General features: G+C 46.5%; 1 protein-coding gene across 1 annotated transcript in view; it reads right to left on the bottom strand.

Annotated features, from left to right (window-relative positions):
- Positions 1-17,191, bottom strand: part of LOC138282300 (E3 ubiquitin-protein ligase TRIM11-like) — a 110,551-nt gene extending 93,360 nt beyond the window's left edge. The window contains exons 1-2 of the mRNA XM_069219686.1: positions 16,434-17,191; positions 7,214-7,309 (exon numbers count right to left, since the gene is read on the bottom strand). Of these exons, the coding sequence (XP_069075787.1) occupies positions 7,214-7,309; positions 16,434-16,844 (507 nt within the window). The 5' untranslated portion in view covers positions 16,845-17,191. The remainder of the gene's footprint in view (positions 1-7,213; positions 7,310-16,433) is intronic.
- Between the last annotated feature and the right edge of the window lie 6,543 nt (positions 17,192-23,734).

Raw genomic sequence — 23,734 nt, 5'->3', positions numbered from 1 at the left:
ATGTATATTTAAAAAAAAAAAACATTCCTACCTGTTTTTGAATTATATTGTCTTGTCATTTCTATTTCATGTATAAGGACATGATATTGTGTTAAATAAAGTTTTTGACACAGTATTTTTGTTAACAATATTTGTTTACCACAATATTGTGTCAGTTCACCCAAAGCAGCATTAGAGTCTTTCCTCCCTCAACAGTGGATACTGCTTGGAAAGCAGCATTACAAGATTACCTCCCTCGCAGAAACAGGCACAACAGTATGAGAAGCCTGCCTCCTTCACACAACAGGTACAGCAGCATTACAAGCTTCCCTCCCTTACATAACAGGTAAAGCAGCATTACAAGCTTCCTTTCCTCACACGTAAGGCACAGCAGTATTACAAGCTTCCCTCCCTTACACAATAGGTACAGCAGCAATACAAGCTTCCCTCCCTTACATAACAGGTACAGCAGCATTACAAGCTTCCTTTCCTCACACATAAGGTTCAGCAGCATTACAAGCTTCCCTCCCCTACATAGCAGGTACAGCAGCATTACAAGCTTCCTTTCCTCACGCATAAGGAGCTTCCCTCCCTTACACAAAAGGTACAGCAGCATTACAAGTTTATTTCAGCAGCATTACAAGCTTCCCATCCTTACATAACAGGTACAGCAGCATTACAAACTTCCCTCCTTTACATAACTGGTACAGCAGCATTACAAGCTTCCCTCCCCTACATAGCAGGTACAGCAGCATTACAAGCTTCCTTTCCTCACGCATAAGGAGCTTCCCTCCCTTACACAAAAGGTACAGCAGCATTACAAGTTTATTTCAGCAGCATTACAAGCTTCCCATCCTTACATAACAGGTACAGCAGCATTACAAGCTTCCCTCCTTTACATAACCGGTACAGCAGCATTACAAGCTTCCCTCCCTTACATAAAAGGTACAGTCGAGAAGCCTCTACTGGGAACTAAAATCAGCCCTAGCAGATGTTGCCATATCAGCTCCCATTGCATGTGGTATAAGTAAGTGTAATGAGTGAGCTGGACCACAGCAAGGGGGTAAAGAGGGGATCCCTACCAGAATGGTTTGAAACAAATGGGGATAAATGGTCAGAATTCGATGCAAAAACAAATAAAAAATATCACCCCAAGATTAATCAATCTGGATTAATCACCTGTGAGTAATCTTAAAGTGATTGGTGTTAGTGAAAAAGACACGTGGAACCCAAGAGAGCTGTGGCAGCGCGGGTGTCTAGGGACGGGCCTCCTGTGGACGGGCTGGATTGGTCGTTCCTAGACAGTCAGGGAGGGTCATGGGAGGGGCCATTAGCGAACGAGTGAAGGGGGCTTTCGAGCAAGTACATGTGTTGCAGGTGCGACTTGTCACATGCAGCTCCAGAGCAATTCAGAGCAGAAAAATCAAGAGGAGAATTTTTGTTTCCTCTTTTTTTCTCTTGTGTTTAGCTCTTCTGCTTCCATTTCTCTCTTTTCTCAGTCTTTTCTCATGTTTATTATTCTTTTTTGTTGTCACGCTCTTCTCTTAACTGTCACTCACACGTTCTTTACTCATACTTGCCTCTGTCCCACTCTCTCCTCTCCCATCCTATCTCTTACACCTTTTCTGTGTCACATTTCCTTTTTCCTCGCTGTCCCACCCATTGCACCCTCCTATCTCCTACTTCCATCTTCCTCTCCACCTCCAAGGACCAGTGCAAGGATTTTTACCGCCCTCTAAAAAGTACCATTTTCTCCACCACTCCTGCGTCCCCCAAGCAATGAAGACACATTCTTTGCTGACCCTGGTGATGTGAAATCCTCCCAGGGTGGCATTCATTTAGTATACCTTCTGCAAAACCTGCTCAATCCCCTCCTCTCCACATCCTTTCTCCATTCTATTCTTTTTTATAAAATCATTTTATTGAAATATCTCAGACATGCCAAACATTCCCCTACATTGACATCCCACCTTTCACAGAGAACATGATTAGTTACAAAGTTTAAACATGAGTGAACAGCTCACCACATGGTCAGAACGTGGGTTACATAACAGTTTCCTCAAACTGGAATATCCTGCATCCCCAGATTCCCACCAACCCCATCGTCCCCACAACATTTCTTCTATAATCTCACTAATCTGTCCAAACCTTATCATCTTTATTCAGACAGCCTGTAGATCATCTACTTCTTCTCATTAATCACACACTTCTCCCACCTTCCTCTTCCTCATCCTTCACTTTTCTGTCTCTCATACCCTCCTCTCTCACACTTTTATATACATGCCCCATCTCCCTCCATATTTACACCCTGCTCTCTCCCTTCTCCAGTCACTTTCTTGTACTCACCTCACATCCACACACCCGACTCTCTTCAGGACCAACATCTTACCATCCTCTCTCACAACTTCCTTTCACATGTATTCTTGTCTCACCATGTTCTTTTTATGAAGCCTTTTGAGGATTTGTGATAATTATAAACAAATTAAAGACATTAACTGAGGAATAACTAAAAGAAAAACATTAACCATAAAGTATGTCATTCAGGCAATTACACAATGTGTGAATATCTTCCAATCGAAACAAATATAATGTGTAGATACTTTGTGGCCACTTGGTGTTGGGAGATACCCACGCTCTAGTTTCCATGGTAACCAGGTGGAAAAGTAGTTCCAAATGTGACTCCCACATTTGGCTGGTGGGGCATTCTCAAGCCATATAAAAGGGATCTTCCTCAATCTACCGACCTCAGCTGCGCATCTAATGGTGGTGCCATCTGCGTTCTCCGATGTTCAGTGGGACCTATTAGCTAAAAGTAGGCAAAGCTCCACTAATGTACTGTCTCCTCTCGAACCACCCTCCTTCTCCAAACTTCCTGCTAAACGCACCTTGAAAGAAGAGTCGACCGGCCTTTGAAGTACCTCAGATAATGTTCTATTGACTCTTACCCGAAGGGTTTCATTTTTGCTTAGGAGCATGTCATGTGCATTAAGTCAGCTAGTTCATTATGGCATCTTGTACAGGCCAAGGAGACTACACCCACCTTCCATAGATGTTCAGCATTGGAGGACATTCTATATAATTAACATATTTGTATAAGTTGAAGTTTCAGGAAAATGGCTATCACCCTTAGAGTGTTCATCCAATCTGCCTTGTCCTATCTCCCTATATCTGTCTCCCAAAGATGAGGGAACAATACACCTTTGAACTACCACCCTATCGATCGTCCCCATGAGCAGCTGTGCCGCCAATGGGCTCTGCTTTGGTATTATCAACCCCTAGGGAAGCTGACATCAAGAGTGTGACGGCATTGAAGGTACTTTAATAAATGCGCGTTAGCTAGTGTAAATTCAGATTGTAGGTGGGGAACGATATCATGTAAGTATCTTTCCATAGGTTGCCTGATTGAGAGACGCCGATATTGTCCCATTCTCTAAGGTCTTCTAACAATTTATCATGCCTCAGATGTTCTCTGCCAGAAGGGTGTCTGCAATGCAAGTTTACCCTCCCATTTAGCCCATCGACGAGCTTTCTCGCCATCATTTAAGAACCACTATAATGTGGAGGAGGAGAAGCAAAGGGCCCTTGGGGCTCTACAGCAAACTTTGCATTCCCTAATACTTCAGAAGGGTGGATTCAATGTAACAATGTGGGCAGTCCCTTAACCCAAACGTTTGCCCAAATGAAGCCGATGTCACTGGATCGAAAATTGCTATGAATGTGTTTGGGCATTTCACAGGGATAGTTCTAAAATATGTACTCAGGCCTTTAGGAAGCAGGATCATTTTATAAAGTGCAATCCTCCCAAGTATACTGTATTGAGGAGCAGTTTGCTCACATAATGGTTGTCACTTCTGATTTGAGCCCTCAGGGGGATGAGGTTTAATTCTAGCAGCACGCAGGATCAGGAGCCAAATGTATCCCAAGATATTTAAATTCTGATGCAGTAGCGATGCACACGTCACACCCACTGGTACGTAGCTAGGTTCCCCTGCAGTGGGACCATGGTGGATTTATCCCAGTTCAGGCAGTCACGATCCCTGCCTGTATAAATGCAGCATTTGCACGAGTCTCTGACTCATCCACCCCGGATATCCCAAAAAAGGAGTAGGCGATCCGCATACAGAGAAATGTAGTCTTCATAATTCCCCTGCCATTTATTCTACTAGCAGATCACCCCATTCCAGGTTGCTAAAGTTTTGAAGGCAAAGAAGAATAAAAAAGGAAAAGAGGGGTCATCCCTGTCTTGTTCCCCTGTGGATATCACATGCAGAAGACAAAACGCCTTTGATTCTAACTCTTGACTCTGAATGATCATGTAATAACTTCATGTTAGAGAGAAAGTACGGCCCAAAGTTCAATCGAGTAAGAACATGCTGCATAGGGGTCAGGGCAGAGAATCAAAGGTCTTTGCAAAATCAATGAGCATTAGTGCACAGGGGCCAGACAAGTCCTGCATTCGTGTGAGTGCAGTTTGAACTCTTCACATGCAATGACTAGTGCCCCTGTTTGGCATGAAGCCATTTTGGTCTCTTCATATCAAAGAGCCAACTACCCCCATCAAACTGTTGGCTAATGCTTTGGCAAGAACCTTGGCTTCTAACTTAATTAATGAGATTGGCCAATACAATAGGCAGATGTCGGGCGCTTTGCCCAGTTTAACTAGAACTGTTACTGTAGCAGATTGGAGATCTCTAGGCAAAGAAATGTTCAACCCGGCCTCTTTCAACGTACAGCAGGTGTGTTGACGTATTTGATGCAATCTGCAGAAAGAACTCCACCCGGAATCTGTTTCAACATACGTCTTACCGGTTTGTATTCCAGCCAAGGCACCGGCAAACTCATCTTCATTGAGTGAAGATTCAAGTTTGTTCCAAAAATCATTGACTAGACTTTGAAGGGGAAGGTCACCTATAAGGCAGGACAGATTCTCTATTTTGGGAATGGACCTGGAGTGATACAAGGCGAGACAGTAGTCTGTGAATATCTCAAGGGTGTCTGTTCTCAATATTCTGGAAATGCCTTGGATACAGGAGACTAGTCTAGAGATGATCTCTCTATGTGTCAACCAGTACAACACTTTACCCAATTTGGCCCCCATCTAGTATACTCTCAGTAGAGATGCTATCCATGTTAATCTAGCTGAGTCTAATGTCAATTGTAGGAGACATTCTCTAGAGATCTCTAACGCGCGTAGCAGTGAGTTCTCCATAGTAGATTTTGAATTTGTTTGATTTAAGATTGCTAACGTCTGTGTCTTTTAATCAATTTTTATGGGCCAGATAGCATTTCACTTTCTCCCTAATTACCGTTTCAAGGGCTTTCCATGATGTGCTATAGCCCAACTCATGAAATAATCACTGACGCTGGTTCTCAGCTCATCCGAGCATTAATAGGGACACATCAAGAACAGGAAGTCACTGATTGTGCATCTCAGCTGATCCAAGCGTTATTAGAGACACATCAAGAACAGGAAGTCACTGACTGAGGATCTCAGCTGATCCAAGCATTAATAGAGACACATCAAGAACAGGAAGTCACTGACACTGGATCTCAGCTGCTTTGAAAAAGACCCATCAAAGGGAAGAAACAATCACTGATGTTGCACCTCAGTTCTTCTAAACCCATCAAGAACATGAACTAATCACTGATGCAGGACCTCAGCTGGTCCAACCTTTCTCCAGAATCCAGATCAGAAATGATTTAAGAAGTACATCTCTTACCCAAGGAGATAAAATTGACATCAATTAGAAACTCCTAAAACTGACCTAGCACCTTCACAACGCTTTAGGACATAATCGCAAACCCTACAAAGGGCAACAAGCACAAATCTCAACTACAAAAGGCCAACACCACAATACTGACTACAATAAGACATTCCCCTTATCATGCTCAGTACACCACTCCTCCACTGGCATGTAAAAAAAGACAATATTCTGTGGCTAATGGCAAGCCGATATTAAGCACACATCGTCGATAATGTATTCAAGATTCAAGAATCAAAAAATGCTCTAGTAAACATTTTGGAATTCAGATTATGACAGCAAAACAACAGTGCAACGACACACAGACAAATGCATACATACATTCATACTCAATTGCATATATGAATGTCCAAACTTACTGAGAGATAATACCAGACATATTCATACACAAACCCAGTGGCACACACACTCACACAGATGCACAAATTGAGCCTGTGACACACATACTCACAATATCTTCCACACCCAAATCTATAGGCAGACATGTACAAAAAGACACAGGTAAGTGCACTCGCTCAAAGAGATACACACACACGCAAAAAAACACATACACAGATGCAGGCACTCCCACAAATTATTGTTACCATGCACACAAACAGGGGCGGCTCCTCCGCTAAGGTGAAGGAGCATCACCCCACTAGATTTTCGGGAAAGGAAAAATAAAATTATAATAACACTAAGTTATTATCATTTTATTTTTCCTGGGAGAAGGGGTGGGGCGGGGTTGGAGGGAGGGGGCCGGAGCAGGGGTATGTGCTGTATAAAGTGCATATGTCTGTTTGGCCGGCCGTGTTGGGCCGACCAAACTAACATGCACACTTTGCATGGTCTCTACCCGGCTGTATTGTACAGCCGAGTGGAGAACATGCCCAGGCTCCCATTCCCAGTCTGAGGGGTGAAGCAGGCCACTCAGACCAATCACGACATTGCTGTCATGCTGGTGACAGCAATGTCGTGATTGGCTGGGATCCTGGGTGCACCAAGGAAGAGGACAAGGACGGAGGTGAGACGAACGCATCTCCCCTACAGGTAAGCGTTTTTTTTCTTCCCCGTGCTTCCCCCCCCACCCCAGCCACCCCGTTGAGTGGCAGCCGCCACTGCACACAAAAACACACCAAAAGACACATGCACACAAATAAGTAGACAAATGTCTGCACGGGCACACAACCAGATGCCTATGGTCAATGCATATCTACTCTGACACAGGCCACATAACTATGTGATTACTGCGTAAAGGTTGGGAGAGTAATTCTTGTTTTGCTTCTTTCAGGAAGACCCTTGGAGTGCTCTGGGCCCCAAACTCCCCACACCTTGGCTCTCCAACCAGTACATTTACCTGGTGGAGGCACCACCCAGGCTCAAGGGTGGACCATTGGCGTCTCTGCATCTCTAACCTAGACAGTCACATACACAGATCTGCACATACACAATGATAGATCTGTAACTGCACAGGACTCACGGCTGCCACTCACCCTCATGGTGGTGCACTGTTCCTCTTCCCTGAGTTTAGACTCCAGAATGTATCCCATCTCTTTCCTCAGAGGACACAGCCAGTCCTGGAGCTTCACCTGCAGAGAGGAAAACGCACAAGTGACAAATGTAGATCTCTAAAGTGAAGTTAATCACTTGATAATAAACACTACATAGTGATCAGCCACACCTACCCGAGATGTAAGCACCACGCCCCACATATACAGATTTTAAGTCTGTTTTTATTATGAAACAATTTTTCACCCAATATAATAGATTTGCTCTTTATAGTTTAGCTTTTGTACAGTCTGTTCCTTTTGTGTATTTGATGTGATTTGTTTTTATACATTTTGCCTCAATGGGTTTGCACCTGCTTTTAGTGTATATTGTATACATCCTATGTTTTTAATAGTATGTAAAAAAAAAAAATTGATAATTGCAGCCCTGGTGAAGATCGTTATTTAACAGCGAAACGTGTTGACTACCTTGCTGAGTCTTATGCTTTTTACTGGAAAAAGAACAAAGAATTCATTTATAAGAGAGGGCTGGACTTCCTTGGTTATTTGGACATAAAGGGCCTGATTCTAACTTTGGAGGACGGTGTTAAACCGTCCCAAAAGTGGCGGATATACCACCTACCGTATTACGAGTCCATTATATCCTATGGAACTTGTAATACGGTAGGTGGTATATCCGCCACTTTTGGGACGGTTTAACACCGTCCTCCAAAGTTAGAATCAGGCCCAAAGACTGTTATATTTTGGTTGTTGTTGCCTCTCTGTTTGAGTATGAATTTAGAAGTTTGGATTTGGGGGCGGCTGATCCAAGGAGGTAGACAACACTGTTGCCTATTTAAATAGAAGGTTTACAGGAATCAGCCAGTGGGTGCTGGGAGGTGCCTTTAGCTGTCCACATTTTTGCAAACTTTATGAGAGGGGCCGATGAGAGGTGAGTAGAAGAAGAGGATTAGGGCCTTCAGCAGGCATATGCAAAGAGGAGCAAATGAGAGGTGCGCAGAGGAAGAGGAGTATAGTGAAAAGTAGGTTTTAGACCTGGCATCCTTGGTGTGGTTTTCCCCCTAACTTTTTGCCTTCAACGCTCCAGTCTGCTAACTTTGCATTGCTGGTTTTAAGACCCTGCACACTTTACCACTGCTAACCTGTGCTAAAGTGCTTGTGCTCTCTCTCCTTAAAACATAACAAAATACCCAATTACCACACTTCCTGTGCTTGTAAGGTCCTAGTAGAGTGGAACTACCTATTCCCAGGGCCTGTAAACTAAATGCTACTAGTGGGCCTGCAGCAATGATTGTGCCACCCACTTAAGTTGTACTTTAAACATGCCTCAGGTCTGTCTTTATATGGAGTTATAAACTGCTATTTCGACATGGGAAAATAAATCTTTTTCTAGGCCCAACCCTTACTTTTAAGTTTTGCATGTACTGGTGGTAAAAACTCCTAAAGTCGTTTTTCACTACTGCAAGGCCTTTCTCTCCAATAGGATAACTTTGGAGTCCCCTTATTACATTTTATAAGTATAATTTCCAAATGGGAACAGGTATTCAAATCATGTTTGGTGTCTTTCAAATCATATTGAAAAATCCTAACTTTGGGTAAAGTTGTATTTAAAATTACAATTTTGAAAATGCCACTTTCAGAAAGTTGCCATCTTTCTGCCTTAGTCATTTTGTGCCTACAGCGTATCTCTTGGTCGCATGACTGGGTGTGAGTGACAGCTGGGCCTTGTATATTTCTCCTAGACAGCCACACACTGTAGGGAGCTTAGGTGTGTGTCTGGATGGGTCATCATCGGCAGGATGGGAGAGAGGAGCTGGACTCAGCCCCACTTGAAAAGGATGTTTCCTGTCTCCACATAAAGGGTTGGATTTCCCCTGACGTTAGTCTGGAGCTAGGGCAGAGAAGGTCAGGGAATCTGTGCACGTCAAATGCCTGTCTCTAGAAGCTTCGCCCACTTCAGAGGCACAACTGGGTATGAACACTGGACTTTAGACACCACCACTTCATTTCCCTTCTGGTCTGTGGATACTCTGCCAGGAAGAAGGACTGCTTTGCTGTTGAAAGGACTGCTATTCTGCTGGGCTGCTGCTCTGACGGACTGCCACCCTGCTCTGCTGATTGGCTGCCTACTGCCCTCTTGTCTCGGTGAGAATGATTGGACCTGCATCTCTTAAATCCGGAACCCCAGAGTGACTTCAAGAGCTAGTTGCCTGACCTCCTGGTGTGAAGCTTCAGGCACACAACAGGCTTCCAACAACCTTGCACCTGAACCTAGACCTTGCCATCTGTGAGTCTACCCTGCCAAGTGCAGTCTGGTACCCTTGGAAGTGGGTTTAAGGTGCTCTGCCTGCCTCAGTGGACGCAGCAGAACCAAAGCATATCCTCGGCAGCGAGGTGCAAACGCGAGCAGAAACGACGCATCACCGCTGCTGCATGGATTGGACCCATTGTAAAGACCTGCAGCGCCACCTCAGCCTCATAAGAACCACCACTGTGCAACACATCCTCGGCACAGGCCCTCTCATCCCTCATCAACAGCAGCCTTGACGCCAGATTTGGCATCGCAGCCTCACAGCTCTTCGGAACCGATACATCACATACATACCCGACTATGCACTTCATCCTGTACTCTGGACTTTGCATCTCAAGCCCGTTTGATGAGATCCTCGACCACGAGGCAGGCCCTCGCATCGCAGCCTTGCCGCATCTTGGAACCAACGTATCACTTTGGCTGTGTGAAGCATCTTCCACGCAGATCCTCGCAATGCTCCGGAAAGAAGGTTTTAAGGTACTCTGTTCAATGGGTCTGAGTGGGTCCCTGTACCCACCTCTGTTCGCTGACGGGGTGAACCTGTGACTTTGTCCTGGTCCGGCGCAACCAGATCTCCACAAGTGGAGCTTTGTGCTTTTTGGAGCTATTTTCACTTAAATCTTTAAACTTGAATATCTCCTGTTCTACTTATTGGATGTTTGCCATTTTTTTCTTGTTTTATGTATTTAGGAAAGTTCTATTTCTCTAACGTGGTGTGGGAACATTTTGGTTGTAGGTGTTTTTTTCACTTTACTACTGTTTGAAGTGTTGCACAAATACTTTACAACTTGCCACTACATTATGCATGACTGCTGGATGCACAGCTACCCGAGGGTTGAACACAGGCTAATTTAGGGTTGGCTTATGCCTCCACCTGACAAAGATTGTGGAAGCTCCTTCTCCAGGGCTCACACCCCAGTCAGTTAACAAACCAATTTCTTCAAGTAGGCGTCTACTGAGGGCAACAATGAGAGGCGAGTAGAGGGAGCAGAGCAGGGTGATGAGTAGGCATCTACTCAGAGGTGGTGATGAGCGGTGAGTAGAAGAAGAACGGGTTATGAGTAGACATGTACTGAGAGGACCCAATCACAAAAACTGGGAGGGAGCACACTGCCTCTTATGCTATCACACAATTCATCCAGATGCATTGTGGTAAATGCAGTGCATAATAACACACTTGAATTGAAATTCTTTAGTGTCCAATAAAAAGGAAGGTTTAGGCTTTGCAGAAGGGATATTTTGCCAAGACAACTTAGCAGTTTAAAAGCTGGCATCCTAGGCTGCAGTGGCAGGACTAGAGTCATGTTTTCACTTTGTCACTTTAGTGGTTGCACAATCAGTGCTGATGTCCAATAGTGACATTTAACTTTCCGGCCCTGGATACACAGAGAACCAGGAACTTATATATAAGTGTACCAATCAAGTGTTAGACAATTAAACATATACTTTAGGGGTCAGATAACAGGCACTGGGGCCTGGTCAGCAGAGCTCAGAGCACTTCAGAGTCATAAAACCAGCACTTACTCCAGCAAAACGTGGGGGTGATCCTGTAAAAAGGGCATTCTCTCACACTTAGCTGCAGACGGAACAAGGGAGACGAGCGGTACCTGGAATTATTGGAGGGATCCAGAGGACGTTTCCTTAGGAGGGGGGGTGAAGGAGGTGGGACACACTAGAGAGTATTGGAGGGATCCACTAGAGAGGGATATTGAGGGAGGTGAGACAGTACTTTGAGTATTGGAAGGACATATAGGAGTCTTCTTCAGGAGAAGGAGGACAAGGGAGTTGGGGCTGTACCTGAGAGAATTGGAGGGATCCACAGGAGTATCTTTCAGGAGAAGGAAGACGAGGGAGTTGGGTCTGTACTTGAGTAATGGAGGGATCCTCAGGTGGTTTCTGCAGGACAAGAAGGTCTGCACCAACCTTAAAGAGAACTGATGTGCTGACAGCAGACACAGCAGAGTTCAGGATGTCTGCTGGAGGATTAATCAAGATATTTTTCATAAGTGGGAGGAAGCTCACTGGAATCAGGCCCAACAGATTACCAGCGGTCAGGATCCAATAACACAAATTATCAAAGTTAATCACATTAAAGCCAGTCCATAAGTGGCAGGTGCTGGTGGGAGTGCAGGAGAAGGGGTAATAAGACCAAATTCCACAGCAATCTTTTCTCTGACGGTTCAGCTTTTTGTGAAATAAATGCTGGCTACACAAAATATTTAGAAGATAAAATTATACCAGACAGAAACAGAAGTTAACCATTGATCATTTAAAAAAATATTGACGCCACGCCTCTCTAATGGGGGATTCGTATTTGAAGAGCACAACTTTGTACTGGAGTCTTAAGTGCGTCTCCAGATGTGTTCCTTACATTCTATTTCTTGTTTTATCTCAGCTACCCTCCGTAAACCACACTGACCACACAGGGGCCTATTTAGAGTTCAGCAGAGAGGGTACTCCATAGTAATGGTAATGGACCTGCCAGATCTATAGTCAGCCAGGCCTCAAGTATTTCAGTGGCAGCACGGCTCCGGCTCAGTTGCTGGCGTCATGGAGCAGGGACCATCAGAGGTTCACGTATAACACCTTCTGCCTGACTCAGAGTTGATGGTGTAATGTTCTTTTTTTGTTTTTCTGTTTATCACCACCAGAGGGACAGGGAAAATAATTACCCCCACAACATGGGAGGCAACTCACAGGGGGCAGAAGGATTATTAGTTTTACTTTCCAAAAATGATAGCCCGCTGTGGGAGTTTGTTATTGGATAAAGTAAAATGTTGCAGACGTTTGACAGGTGGCTGTCATGTTTGATGGAGCCGTCCGTCAAACATTTACAATATTGGCAGGAGCCAACAAGAACGAGCGTAACAGCGGATCCTGCCAATGCTTAGAGTGGTCCGCAAGGCTGCAGATAACCCTAAATTTGACAGGCGCTGGTCCCTCGGCATGGCAGGAGTAAAGTAAAGTTCTCTGCCAAGATCTAAATCAGCACCCTGCGTTTTATTCACCTGCATCTACTGTTGACATTAGATCAGTGGTTCCCAACCTGGGGTCCGCAAAGCCCCCTCAGGGGGTCCGCGACTGCTTAGAAAATGTAATAGTTTTAACAGATTAGGTCCCCAGATTTCAGTAATGACTTAGTGGGAGGTCCCCGGATTCCAATAATGATTCAGTGGGGGTCCCTGGGTTCCAGTAATGATGAAGTGGGGGTTCACAGAAGTCAAAAGGGTGGGAACCGCTGCATTAGATAACACGTGCAGTGCTGTAGAGACAGCAGCGAAACATACCTCATATGTAGTATGTGGGCAGTTGAGCGTGGAGACAGAGCTCAGCGCACCAGGTCGGAGACCAGATATCCTCCCTTCACTTGATCGAAGACTGACTGACAGATCTCCGCAGGCAGATCACTGTGGTTACATCTGAGCCGCTGCGTCGCCGATGAAGACTGCCAGATCTCCGCAGGCAGATCACTGTCGTTACATCTGAGCCGCTGCGGTGCCGCTGAAGACTGGCAGATCTCCGCAGGCAGATCACTGTGGTTACATCTGAGCCGCTGCGGCACCGATGAAGACTGCCAGATCTCCGCAGGCAGATCACTGTGGTCACATCTGAGCCGCTGTGGCGCTGCTCAAGACTGGCAGATCTCTGCAGGCAGATCACTGTGGTTACATCTGAGCCACTGCGGCGCCGATGAAGACTGCCAGATCTCCGCAGGCAGGCAGATCACTGTGGTCACATCTGAGCCGCTGCGGCGCCGCTGAAGACTGGCAGATCTCTGCATGCAGATCACTGTGGTTACATCTGAGCCGCTGCGGCGCCGCTGAAGACTGGCAGATCACTGTGGTTACATCTGAGCCGCTGCGGCGCTGCTGAAGACTGGCAGATCTCTTCCAGGCAGATCACTGCGGTTACATCTGAGCCGCTGCGGTTACATCTGAGCCGCTGCGGTGCAGCTGAAGACTGCCAGATCCCTGCAGGCAGATCACTGTGGTTACATCTGAGCCGCTGCGGCGCCGATGAAGACTGCCAGATCTCCGCAGGCAGGCAGATCACTTTGGTTACATCTGAGCTGCTGCAGCACCGCTGAAGACTGGCAGATCTCCGCAGGCAGATCACTGTGGTTACATCTGAGCCGCTGCGTTGCCGATGAAGACTGGCAGATCTCCGCAGGCAGATCAATGTGGTTACATCTGAGCCGCTGCGGCGCTGCTGAAGACTGGCAGATCTCTTCCAGGCAGATCACTGCGGTTACATCTGAGCCGCTGCGGTTACATCTGAACCGCTGCGGTGCCGCTGAAGACTGCCAGATCTCTGCAGGCAGATCACTGTGGTTACATCTGAGCCGCTGCGGTGCCGATGAAGACTGCCAGATCTCCGCAGGCAGATCACTGTGGTTACATCTGAGCCGCTGCGGCGCCGATGAAGACTGCCAGATCTCTGCAGGTAGATCACTGTGGTTACATCTGAGCCGCTGCGGCGCCGCTGAAGACTGGCAGATCTCCGCAGGCAGATCTCTGTGGTTACATCTGAGCCACTGCGGCGCCGCTGAAGACTGCCAGCTTTGCTGAGCAGGCGCTGTGTTTAATGAGTCAGCTCAGTAAAGTTTTTTTTCCAAAAACAAACTACAAATTTTGTTATAGAAAAACAAAAAGGAAAAGTAACAGAGTTTTCTACCATTTCGGGGGGTTAATTTCTTTGGTTTGCTGTGTGAGACCGCCAGACGCTTCCTGGTGAACCCAGTTAGGTAAACTGGACTCTAAGAGCCACTTCTATCTCTGGTATAGTGACCGAGGGCCCAGCGGCAGATGGGCCGTAGAAAGGGTTTCTGCTGACGGAGCCCAGGGAGGCTCTGCTGTTGGAAACAAGGCACTTCTCCTGACCCTAAACCGAGCGGGTGAGCTGCGGGTTAGGCCGACAAGACAACCGCTGCTTTCTGGTGGATCCCTTCACCTGCCAAACTCTGGTGAGGCCCATACTCAGTCATTCCTGGCAGCATTCTCTGTGGCTCCTCAAGAATGTCATGAATAATCCCTGCTTCCCTACTCCCTAGACTAGGGTCTCAAGTGTGCGACCTGTAATCCCAGGGCTGTGACAGATGCACCATGTGCTCTTCTGCGGCCTCCTCTCTGGAGTACAAAGTGGGATTCGAAGGCTGCGACCCACACACCCTGTGCTCCTCGGCAGCCACTTCTGTAGCACTGGCACTCTCAGTTTGTGACCAGTGATCCCTGGACGGCACCTGCCATACCTTGTGCTCTGCTGCACATGGGGCTCACGGTATGAGATCTGTGATCCCGGGACAGACACAGACACAAGTTGTACTCCTGGCCCTCTCTCCGTATAAAGCCCACAGAACTGTCCAAGATCCCAGAACATATTATGTGTACACTGGATCTCTTTCACTGCAAAGCCCACGGTGCTGGAGATCCCTGAACACGCACAGACATACTATGTACACTTATGCAGCATCTTCTGTGGGGCTCAAGGTCTGGGACATGTGACCACAGGGCTGTGACAGACATACCGCCTTTCTATAGGCTTCACACCTTGTGCTCTTGTGCAGAATTCTCTATGGAGACCTTGCAGTGCAATGAGTGATCTCTGAATTCCTCCAGACCACCTCTGTGCTCCTGGGCAGAATTCTCCATGAAGCCTTTACTAAGCACTAACTTCTGCCTGGATTGATACAGACACACCTCGTACATCTGCAGCCCCTTCTTGTTGGCTCAATGTGGGGTTGTGATCCCAGGGCTGTGACATACCTTTCTGCCCTTGGATAGGCCTGGGTGGAACTCCGCAAAGTGATAAAAAAAACTCAGCCGTGCTCCGTGGAGTTGCGCAAGCAGCGGAGTGCATTAGGCCCTGCCATTGGTGCTGATTTATAGCGCTGGGTGTTTGTCCTGCGCTGAAAAATCAGCACGAACGGCACCACGTGCAGCGCATGAGGGTGCTGCTTCTTTTCTGCCGCTCAAGTAGATTTTTAACTTGAGAAGCAGCTTCTTCAACGTGAACGGAAGGTTTCTCAATGCGTGAGGTAGCGACCATCCGCGACCGCCCAAGTTGAGAAATCTCACTGGGAGGTGGTCTGGAGTAAGATTTTCCTCGCTTACCAACTTAACGTTAGCGAGTGCAAACGAGGAAAAAAACTCCACTCCACACCACTACATGGAGTTTTTTGGAACTCCGCGCTCTAAGCGGAGTGGGAAAAACTCTGCAAACTCCGCGAGCCGAGCGGAGTTTACCGCCCACCCCTACCCTTGGGCAGCTTTCTCAATGTAGTCCTAAGTACGCAATCAGTGCTCGGTGACCATTAAGGATAAAACAACAAGCGCTGGATTTCCAGATCTAAGTGGCCTTGGGTGGACACGGCACTTCGTTGGGTGGGACGGGGCACTTCGTTGGGTGGGACAGGCCCACCTGGCTTAACCTCTAGAACTGGACCCGTTTCTCTATATTTCTCAAGGAGTGACTTCACTTGCGATCCCATCACTCCCTCAGACATACCTTGTACTCCTCTGCAGCCTTCCCTATAATTCTCAAGGAGTGAGTTCACTTGTGATCCCATCACACCTACACACATACCTTGTACTCCTGGGCAGCCTTCCCTATAATTCTCAAGGACTGACTTCACTTGTGATCCCATCACACCCACACACATACCTTGTACTCTTGGGCAGCCTTCCCTATAATTCTCAAGGACTGACTTCACTTGTGATCCCATCACACCCACACACATACCTTGTACCCTTGGGCAGCCTTCCCTATAATTCTCAAGGAGTGAGTTCACTTGTGATCCCATCACACCTACACACATACCTTGTACTCCTGGGTAGCCTTCCCTATAATTCTCAAGGAGTGACTTTACTTGTGATCCCATCACACCTACACACATACCTTGTACTCCTGGGCAGCCTCCTCGATGGGACTCACTGAGTGAGACCTGTGCTCCTTGGATCTGTCACACACAACACAGATGAGCGTCTGGTCCTCTTCACAGAACAGCCGGAGTTTCTCCTCGTGTTTCTCGCACAGATTCCCCTCCGGGGGCTTCACGGGGGGCAGGTGAAGCTGTTTTACCATTTCCACCATGTTTCCCAGTTGCCTGATGGGTCGGAGGCTTCTCCCAGGAGATATCTCTCTGCACTGCGGACAGGGGGAGTTTCCATCTCTCCCCTCCCAGCTCTGAGTGATGCAGGAGCGGCAGAAGACGTGTCCACAGTCCGTGGACACCGGGTCCGTGAAATATTCCAAACAGATGGAACAAGTGGCCTCATCTCTGAGACCCGTGAGCTGAGCTGCGGCCATGATCGCGGAAATGCAGGGAGGGAGGGAAGTTTCGTTTCTCAGTTTGTAAAGTGGGAGCGTCTGTGTGTAAAGTGGGAGTGTCTGTGTGTCTCTTCCTGTGTGTGCTGGGACTTCGTAGCTCTCTGTTTGTGTAAAGTGGGGGTGTCAGTCTGTATAAAGAGGGAGTGTCTGTCTGTATGAAGTTGGGGTGTCAGTGTGTATGAAGTGGGGGTGTCTGTGTGTATAAAGTGGGAGTGTCTGTGTGTATAAAGTGGGAGTGTCTGTGTATATAAAGTGGGGGTGTCTGTATGTGTAAAGTGGGTGTCTGTATGTGTAAAGTGGGAGTGTATGTGTAAAGTGGGGGTGTCTGTGTATATAAAGTGGGGGTGTCTGTGGGTATAAAGTGGAAGTGTTTGTGTGTATAAAGTGGGAGTGTCCCCCCTCCTCTCGTGTGTACTGGGACTTCCTGGTTCAAACCCCCGTCGCGTTCCAATCTGGGCCACTGAAGAAGGCCTTTCTAATTGTATTTTAAATGCGTGCATTTAGCGCTTACTACCCCGGACGAGACATCGCAGCACTAATGTGCAAGTTCAGCTCTGACTGTAGCAGCCCCGGCCCCAGAGGCGGTAAATAACCCCCGACTGCGTCCCGGGGGTTTATTTCTGGGGAGAAGAGTGAGGCGGAGGGTGAGAGAAATACAGGGAATTACAAGCGACCCCAAGACTTTCAGTCTGAGACCACAAGAGAAAGGGGCGGGGGAGGGAGGAATACCCGGGTGTGAACGAATCACAGGGAAGAGAGGGAAACACGGACATAAAGGCAGAGAGAGGAGGAAAGAATGTCAGAGGAGAAAAGGCAACAGAGGTGGAGAAACGAAAAGGACGAGGAATAGAAAACGCTTCATCTTTTTCAGAATTGAAAGTTTCACAAAGTTCCATTAACTGACCCTAAACAGGTCCAGCAGCACTGAAGGTGCCTTTAATGCACAGACAGGCGCGCCTATGGCTGCTCTGCGGCTCTATTTTAGCGCACAGTGCATTCTGGGACTTGTAGTTTGTCTTTATAGATTGAGTATTCTCTCAAACCTCATGGCCAGTAAGAGCTCTTAGCTAACAGGCCAGGACTGCTTGGAGGTGTCAGACACGCAGAGGGTGATGGGAGGAGTGAGTGCACTTTGTCTAACCCAATCCATGCTCCTTTGCTCTGATGCCTCCTCAGTTTGGCTGCAGCCGTGTGCACATCAGCCATGAGCCTGTTCAGGTAGGAAGAGTCCAGCCCGAGCTGCCAGGCCAGGTCCTCCCTGAACCAGAACACAAGTGACCAGGGCCGGTCCCGCACCGACGGGGTCTTCAGTCGGGTACAGCTTGGTTCCAGTGGCACAGTGCACAAAAGAAGGGTGGGTTGGGTGCGACCCGAGCGATTGCTGGTGGTTAGACACATTACAAGCATTCGTGCCATCACCTTTTGTCTGCTTGGAGGTGTCACCCATGGCATGGACCCCTGGCAGGTGCGGGGGAGTATGGACAACAGCCGTGCAAGCTTCCCTCACTCACACGGGGTGGGCACAGCACAGACAGCAACAGCACAACCACCGCTCATGCGCAGAACAATTACTGTCATGGGTCACAGGTGCAGCCATAAAGCAAAGAAGGCAGCCGCCTAGGGTGCCCAGGCACGTCACATACCAACTTGAAGGGAAAGAAATAAAATTACTAAATCAAAGCTCAGCCTAGATCTATATGTATGTGTGTGGTCTTTGTACAGCACACACCTGGCCGGACTGTACCATTGAGCTGTACAGGTCAAAGACAAAGTTACCATCAGTGGAGGGGCCACTGGGCTCTGAGAGCTTCAGTGGTCTTTATTACATCATAATGTAGTGTAGTGTTCTTTTAAAAGGTTGTGTCTTCAGCTTTAAGTGTCTATTTATCCAGCATCAGCCAAATAATATATAATCTCTGCTGTTTACGCAGCAGCCAGCAAAATAGTTCATACTCTCTGCTGTTTACACTGCAGCCAGCAAAATAGTACATAATCTCTGCTATTTACACTGCAGCCAGCAAAATAGTACATAATCTCTGCTATCTACACAGCGACCAGCAAAATAGTACATAATCTCTACTATTTACACAGCAGTCAGCAAAATAGTACATTATCTGTGCTATTTACACAGCGACCAGCAAAATACTACATAATCTCTACTATTTACACAGCAGTCAGCAAAATAGTACATAATCTCTGCTATTTACAAAGCAGTCAGCAAACTAGTACATAATCTCTGCTATTTACACAGTGGCCAGCAAAATAGTACATAATCTCTGCTATTTTCACAGCGACCAGCAAAATAGTACATAATCTCTACTATTTACTCAGCAGTCAGCAAAATAGTACATAATCTCTGCTATTTACACAGCGGCCAGCAAAATAGTACATAATCTCTGGTATTTTCACAGCAACCAGCAAAATAGTACAGAATCGCTACTATTTACACAGCAGTCAGCAAAATAGTACATCATATCTGCTATGTATACAGCAGTCAGCAAAACAGTACATAATCTCTGTTATTTACACAGCAGTCAGCAAATTAGTACATAATCTCTGCTATTTACCCAGCAAAATAGTACATAATCTCTGTTATTTTCAAAGTAGTCAGCAAAATAGTACATAATCTCTGCTGTTTACACAGCAGTCAGCAAAATAGTACATAATCTCTGCTATTTACACAGCGGCCAGAAAAATAGTACATAATCTCTTCTATTTACACAGCTGCCAGCAAAATAGTGCATAATCTCTGCTATTTACCCAGTGGCCCCCTAAATATCTGAAGTTTCACTGTTTATCCAGCTGCAGACTAAATAGTAGTGATGATGTACTATTGACCAGCTGTTGGATAAATAGTGTGAAGGAGCTCTTTATTTAGCTGGACATGGTGGTATAAGGGACTCCAGGCGAGGGTAGGGTGGGGGCCATCTTGTAATGGAAGTGCAGGAAAGTGAGTGAAGGATTAGAAAGTAAGTGTATACACACATGTGCAAAAGTATGTCAAAAGGTAAGTGCATGAACTATGGTTGTTTACAGATCAAAAACAGTACGATCAGTTTGGATTAAAAATATTTATTCTATTTTAATATTAAAATAAGCAAAGTAGGAATCAAGACTTCGGTTTCAGCAGCTTCGGGATATGGCGCACAGACATTCTGTGCTGCAGTCTCGGAGTATTTGGCTGTCCTCAAAGAATAATGAGTATTGTGTTAGAGCAGGTTACGTAAAGGTTGTATTTACTCGTGAAAATACATGTTTTTTAATGTTCATGTGCTTCCTGTTGATGATTTTTGACGGCGGGCTCATTGTGGGCTTCTTGTAAAAGCCTTGCACTAGTTTTAGGCTTCTTTTTGAGGCACATTCAGACCTGGCGGGACAGCAGCAGTCGACAAGCAGCAGCAAAGAGGGACTGCTGAGAGACAGTCAGTGTCTGGGCCACAGAGGGAGCAGCCCTGCCGAGCGCCACACATCGGGGGGTAGGAGCGGACAGAAAATTGAACACCCCCCTTAAATCTCATCCAAAACCAATGTGGTAGAGAGAAGTGAGCGCGCTCGAGTCTGTCTAGGGAAGTTTGGGGGTGGAGGGGTTGGAGGATCTCCCACTAATATGTGTCTTTTAAAAGCTGGACCAGTTGCTGCATTTTACAGGACAATCTTCAACAAATGTGGACAGCAGCTCATTATTCCCAGCATTTCTTAAAGGGCCATCAGCAAATAATCCAAAAACAAGGTCCAGTTTACTGATCTTCAGCATGGATTTTGGGAGGTTTTAAACCAGGAACAATGAGGGAACAATATTTCCCTGTACAATTTCCTAGGAAGCTGGTTAAGTGACATTGGTTTGCAGTTTGATACAGGTTCCTGCCACTTCTTTCAGTGATAAAAGTGTTTTTGTTTACTATTACCCGTCGCATCCTTTCACAACTCACCGTAGTAACAGTTACAGACACACAATGCTGGTGTTCTCTGTCAGCATGGATTCCTACTGGGTGTGTGACCCGATGCCCTGATGTATCATCAGCCCAGTAACAACCCCACCCCGCTGATGAAGCCAGGGATCGCAACACCCCGGTCTAGATCTACTAGATGATCCCCTATCAGTGTATCCATTTTATCTACACGATAACAAGTCCCTGCCTAATTTGCTGGCAACTTAAAATGAGGGTTCCGTCCATATACAAACTAAACTCCAGGAATCACCAGATCTTCTCCTGTAAGAGTTTGAGCAGGGCCACCTAAAATCTCAAACGTATTCAAACTATTTCACACTCACTTCCTCTCATTAGTGTATTCCTGGTTGCATGTTTTCATTTATGTACAAAGAATATACTCTTTTGCAGCCAGTTCAGTTTCATATTAGGGTGTCCTCCCTTTTCCCTATACTCATCTTCCTCCTCTTTCCACGTTCTTCAAAGCATCCTCTCCTCCCATGGATGGGTGGTATAGGAGGCTGGCCTGGCTTGTGGTGGGTACCAGAGGTACTTGTACCTTGTGCCAGGTCCAGTTATCCCTTATTAGTGTAGAAAAGATGTTTCTAGCAGCTTAGGCTGATAGAAGGTAGCTATGGCAAAGCAGCTTAGGCTGAACTAGGAGACATGTAAAGCTCCTACTATACCACTGGTGTCATATGCACAATATCATAAGAAAACACAATACACAGAAGTACTAAAAATAAAGGTACTTTATTTTTATGACAATATGCCAAAAGTATGTCAGTGAGTACCCTCAGTATGAGCATCAGTTATACACACAAACCAAAATTAGGTAAGTAATAGCAAGAAAAGTAATGCAAGCAGTGTAAAGTTACAGTAGATTGCAATAGGAGCACATAGGTATAGGGGCAACACAAACCATATACTCCAAAAGTGGAATGCGAACCACGAATGGACCCCAAACCTATTTGAGCTTGTAGAGGGTCGCTGGGACTGTATGAAAACAGTGAGGGTTAGAAAAATAGCCCACCCCAAGACCCTGAAAGGTAGGTGTAAAGTGCACCTACTACCCCCAGAGAGCACAGAAGTCTTGATTGGGGGATTCTGCAGGAAGAACAAACACCAGCAATGCAACAACAGTGGATTACCGGACCTGAGTACCTGTAAGACAAGGGGACCAAGTCCAATAATCGCGACAGTGTCGAGAGTGGGCAGGAGCCTGGGAAATGCCAGCTGAGGGTGCAAGGAAGCTGCCACCAGATGGAAGAAGCTTGGAGGTCTGCAAGAAAGAAGAGAGCTAGGGACTTCTCCTTTGGAAGACAGATGTCCCACGTCGCGATGAACCTTGCAGAGGTGTTCCCACGCAGAAAGACCACAAACAATCCTTGCTAACTGCAAGGGTCGCAGTAGAGGGTTTTGCGTGCTGCTGTGGCCCAGGAGGGACCAGGATGTCCCACCTGAAGGAGGAGACAGAGGGGGCGCCCAGCAACGTAGGGAGCCCTCACAGAAGCAGGCAGCACCCGCAGACGTACCTGAACAGGCACTTAGAAGAAAAGTGAACCGAAGTCCACCCGAAGTCACAAAAGGGAGTCCCATAACGCCAGAGGACAACTCAGAAGGTTGTGCACTGCAGGAAGGAGTGTCAGGGACCCAGGCTTGGCTGTGCACGAAGGAAATCGTGGAAAAGTGCACAGGAGCCGGAGCAGCTGCAAATCACGCTGTACCCAGCAATGCAGTCTAGCGTGGGGAGGCAAGGACTTACCTCCACCAAACTTGGACTGAAGAGTCACTGGACTGTGGGAGTTACTTGGACAGAGTTTCTGAGTTCCAGGGACCACGCTCGTCGTGCTGAGAGGGGACCCAGAGGACCAGTGATGCAGTCTTTTGGTGCCTGCGGTTGCAGGGGGAAGATTCCGTTGACCCACGGGAGATTTCTTCAGAGCTCCTGGTGCAGAGAAAGGTTTAGACAATGTCTCAGGTCACATATGTAAGTGGATAGTAGGCCTACAAGACTTTTTACATGAAGTATGTACCAGGATGTGAGAACAGGACTGCAGATTGCTTATCCAGGTTGAAGAAAGAAGGATTGGATGAGTGTGAAGATGATGATTCTTGGTGGGCGGATGAGGAAGTGAAAGTTTGTGTTATCACGAGTGGTTGTATTACTGAGGAAGAGTGGAAACAAGAATTGAATAATGATGTAGATTTGTCACGAATCAAGGACTTGCTGTCTGCTGGGGTGTCTCCAGGTCATGCTGAGAATTTTGGTGAGCAATATAAAAAAATCTGGCATGAACTTTCTATTCAAAATGAAGAGGTTATAAGGGGGAGTAGGTTGATTCCTCCAAGCAAATTGCGTGAGCGCATAATAGATCTTGCTCATAGTGGGCATCATGGCATTTGCAAAACTAAGGAAAGGTTGAGAGGGGTGTATTGGTGGCCCAGTATGGATATAGCAGTTGAAAGGAAAGTGCAGGATTGCGTGGAATGCAAAGTGGCGGACAAGACGTTAAAAGTTAGAACGCAACACATCATGGTAAAAGAAGTTCCAGAAGAAGTGTGGGAAGCGGTTTCGATTGACATTTTGGGCCCGATAAATCGTGGCACACACTCAAAATATGTGGTAGTCCTCATGGATGAGTTATCTAGGTGGCCAGAAGTTATGATCACTTCTGAGGTGTCTTCTTTGAGAGTAGTAAAATCTTTGACGGAAATGTTTGGTAGAGAGGACAATCCAAGATACATATTGTCTGATAATGGAGTTCAATTCACATCCAAGTTAATCTGTGAGTTTTTGAGAGAAAAGGGGATTGTACACAAAAAATGTGCTTTATACCATCCAGAAACGAATGGGATGGTGGAACGTTTCAACAGAACATTGAAAGAAACTATGCAGTTGGCAAATCAGATGCGTTGTGATTGAGAGGAGATGATCAA

This window comes from Pleurodeles waltl, unplaced genomic scaffold (assembly GCF_031143425.1).
Source record: "Pleurodeles waltl isolate 20211129_DDA unplaced genomic scaffold, aPleWal1.hap1.20221129 scaffold_97, whole genome shotgun sequence".
In the NCBI taxonomy this organism is placed as follows: Eukaryota; Metazoa; Chordata; class Amphibia; order Caudata; family Salamandridae; genus Pleurodeles; species Pleurodeles waltl.
Note: the sequence above shows the minus strand (reverse complement) of the source record. Positions and strands in the feature narration are given on the sequence as shown.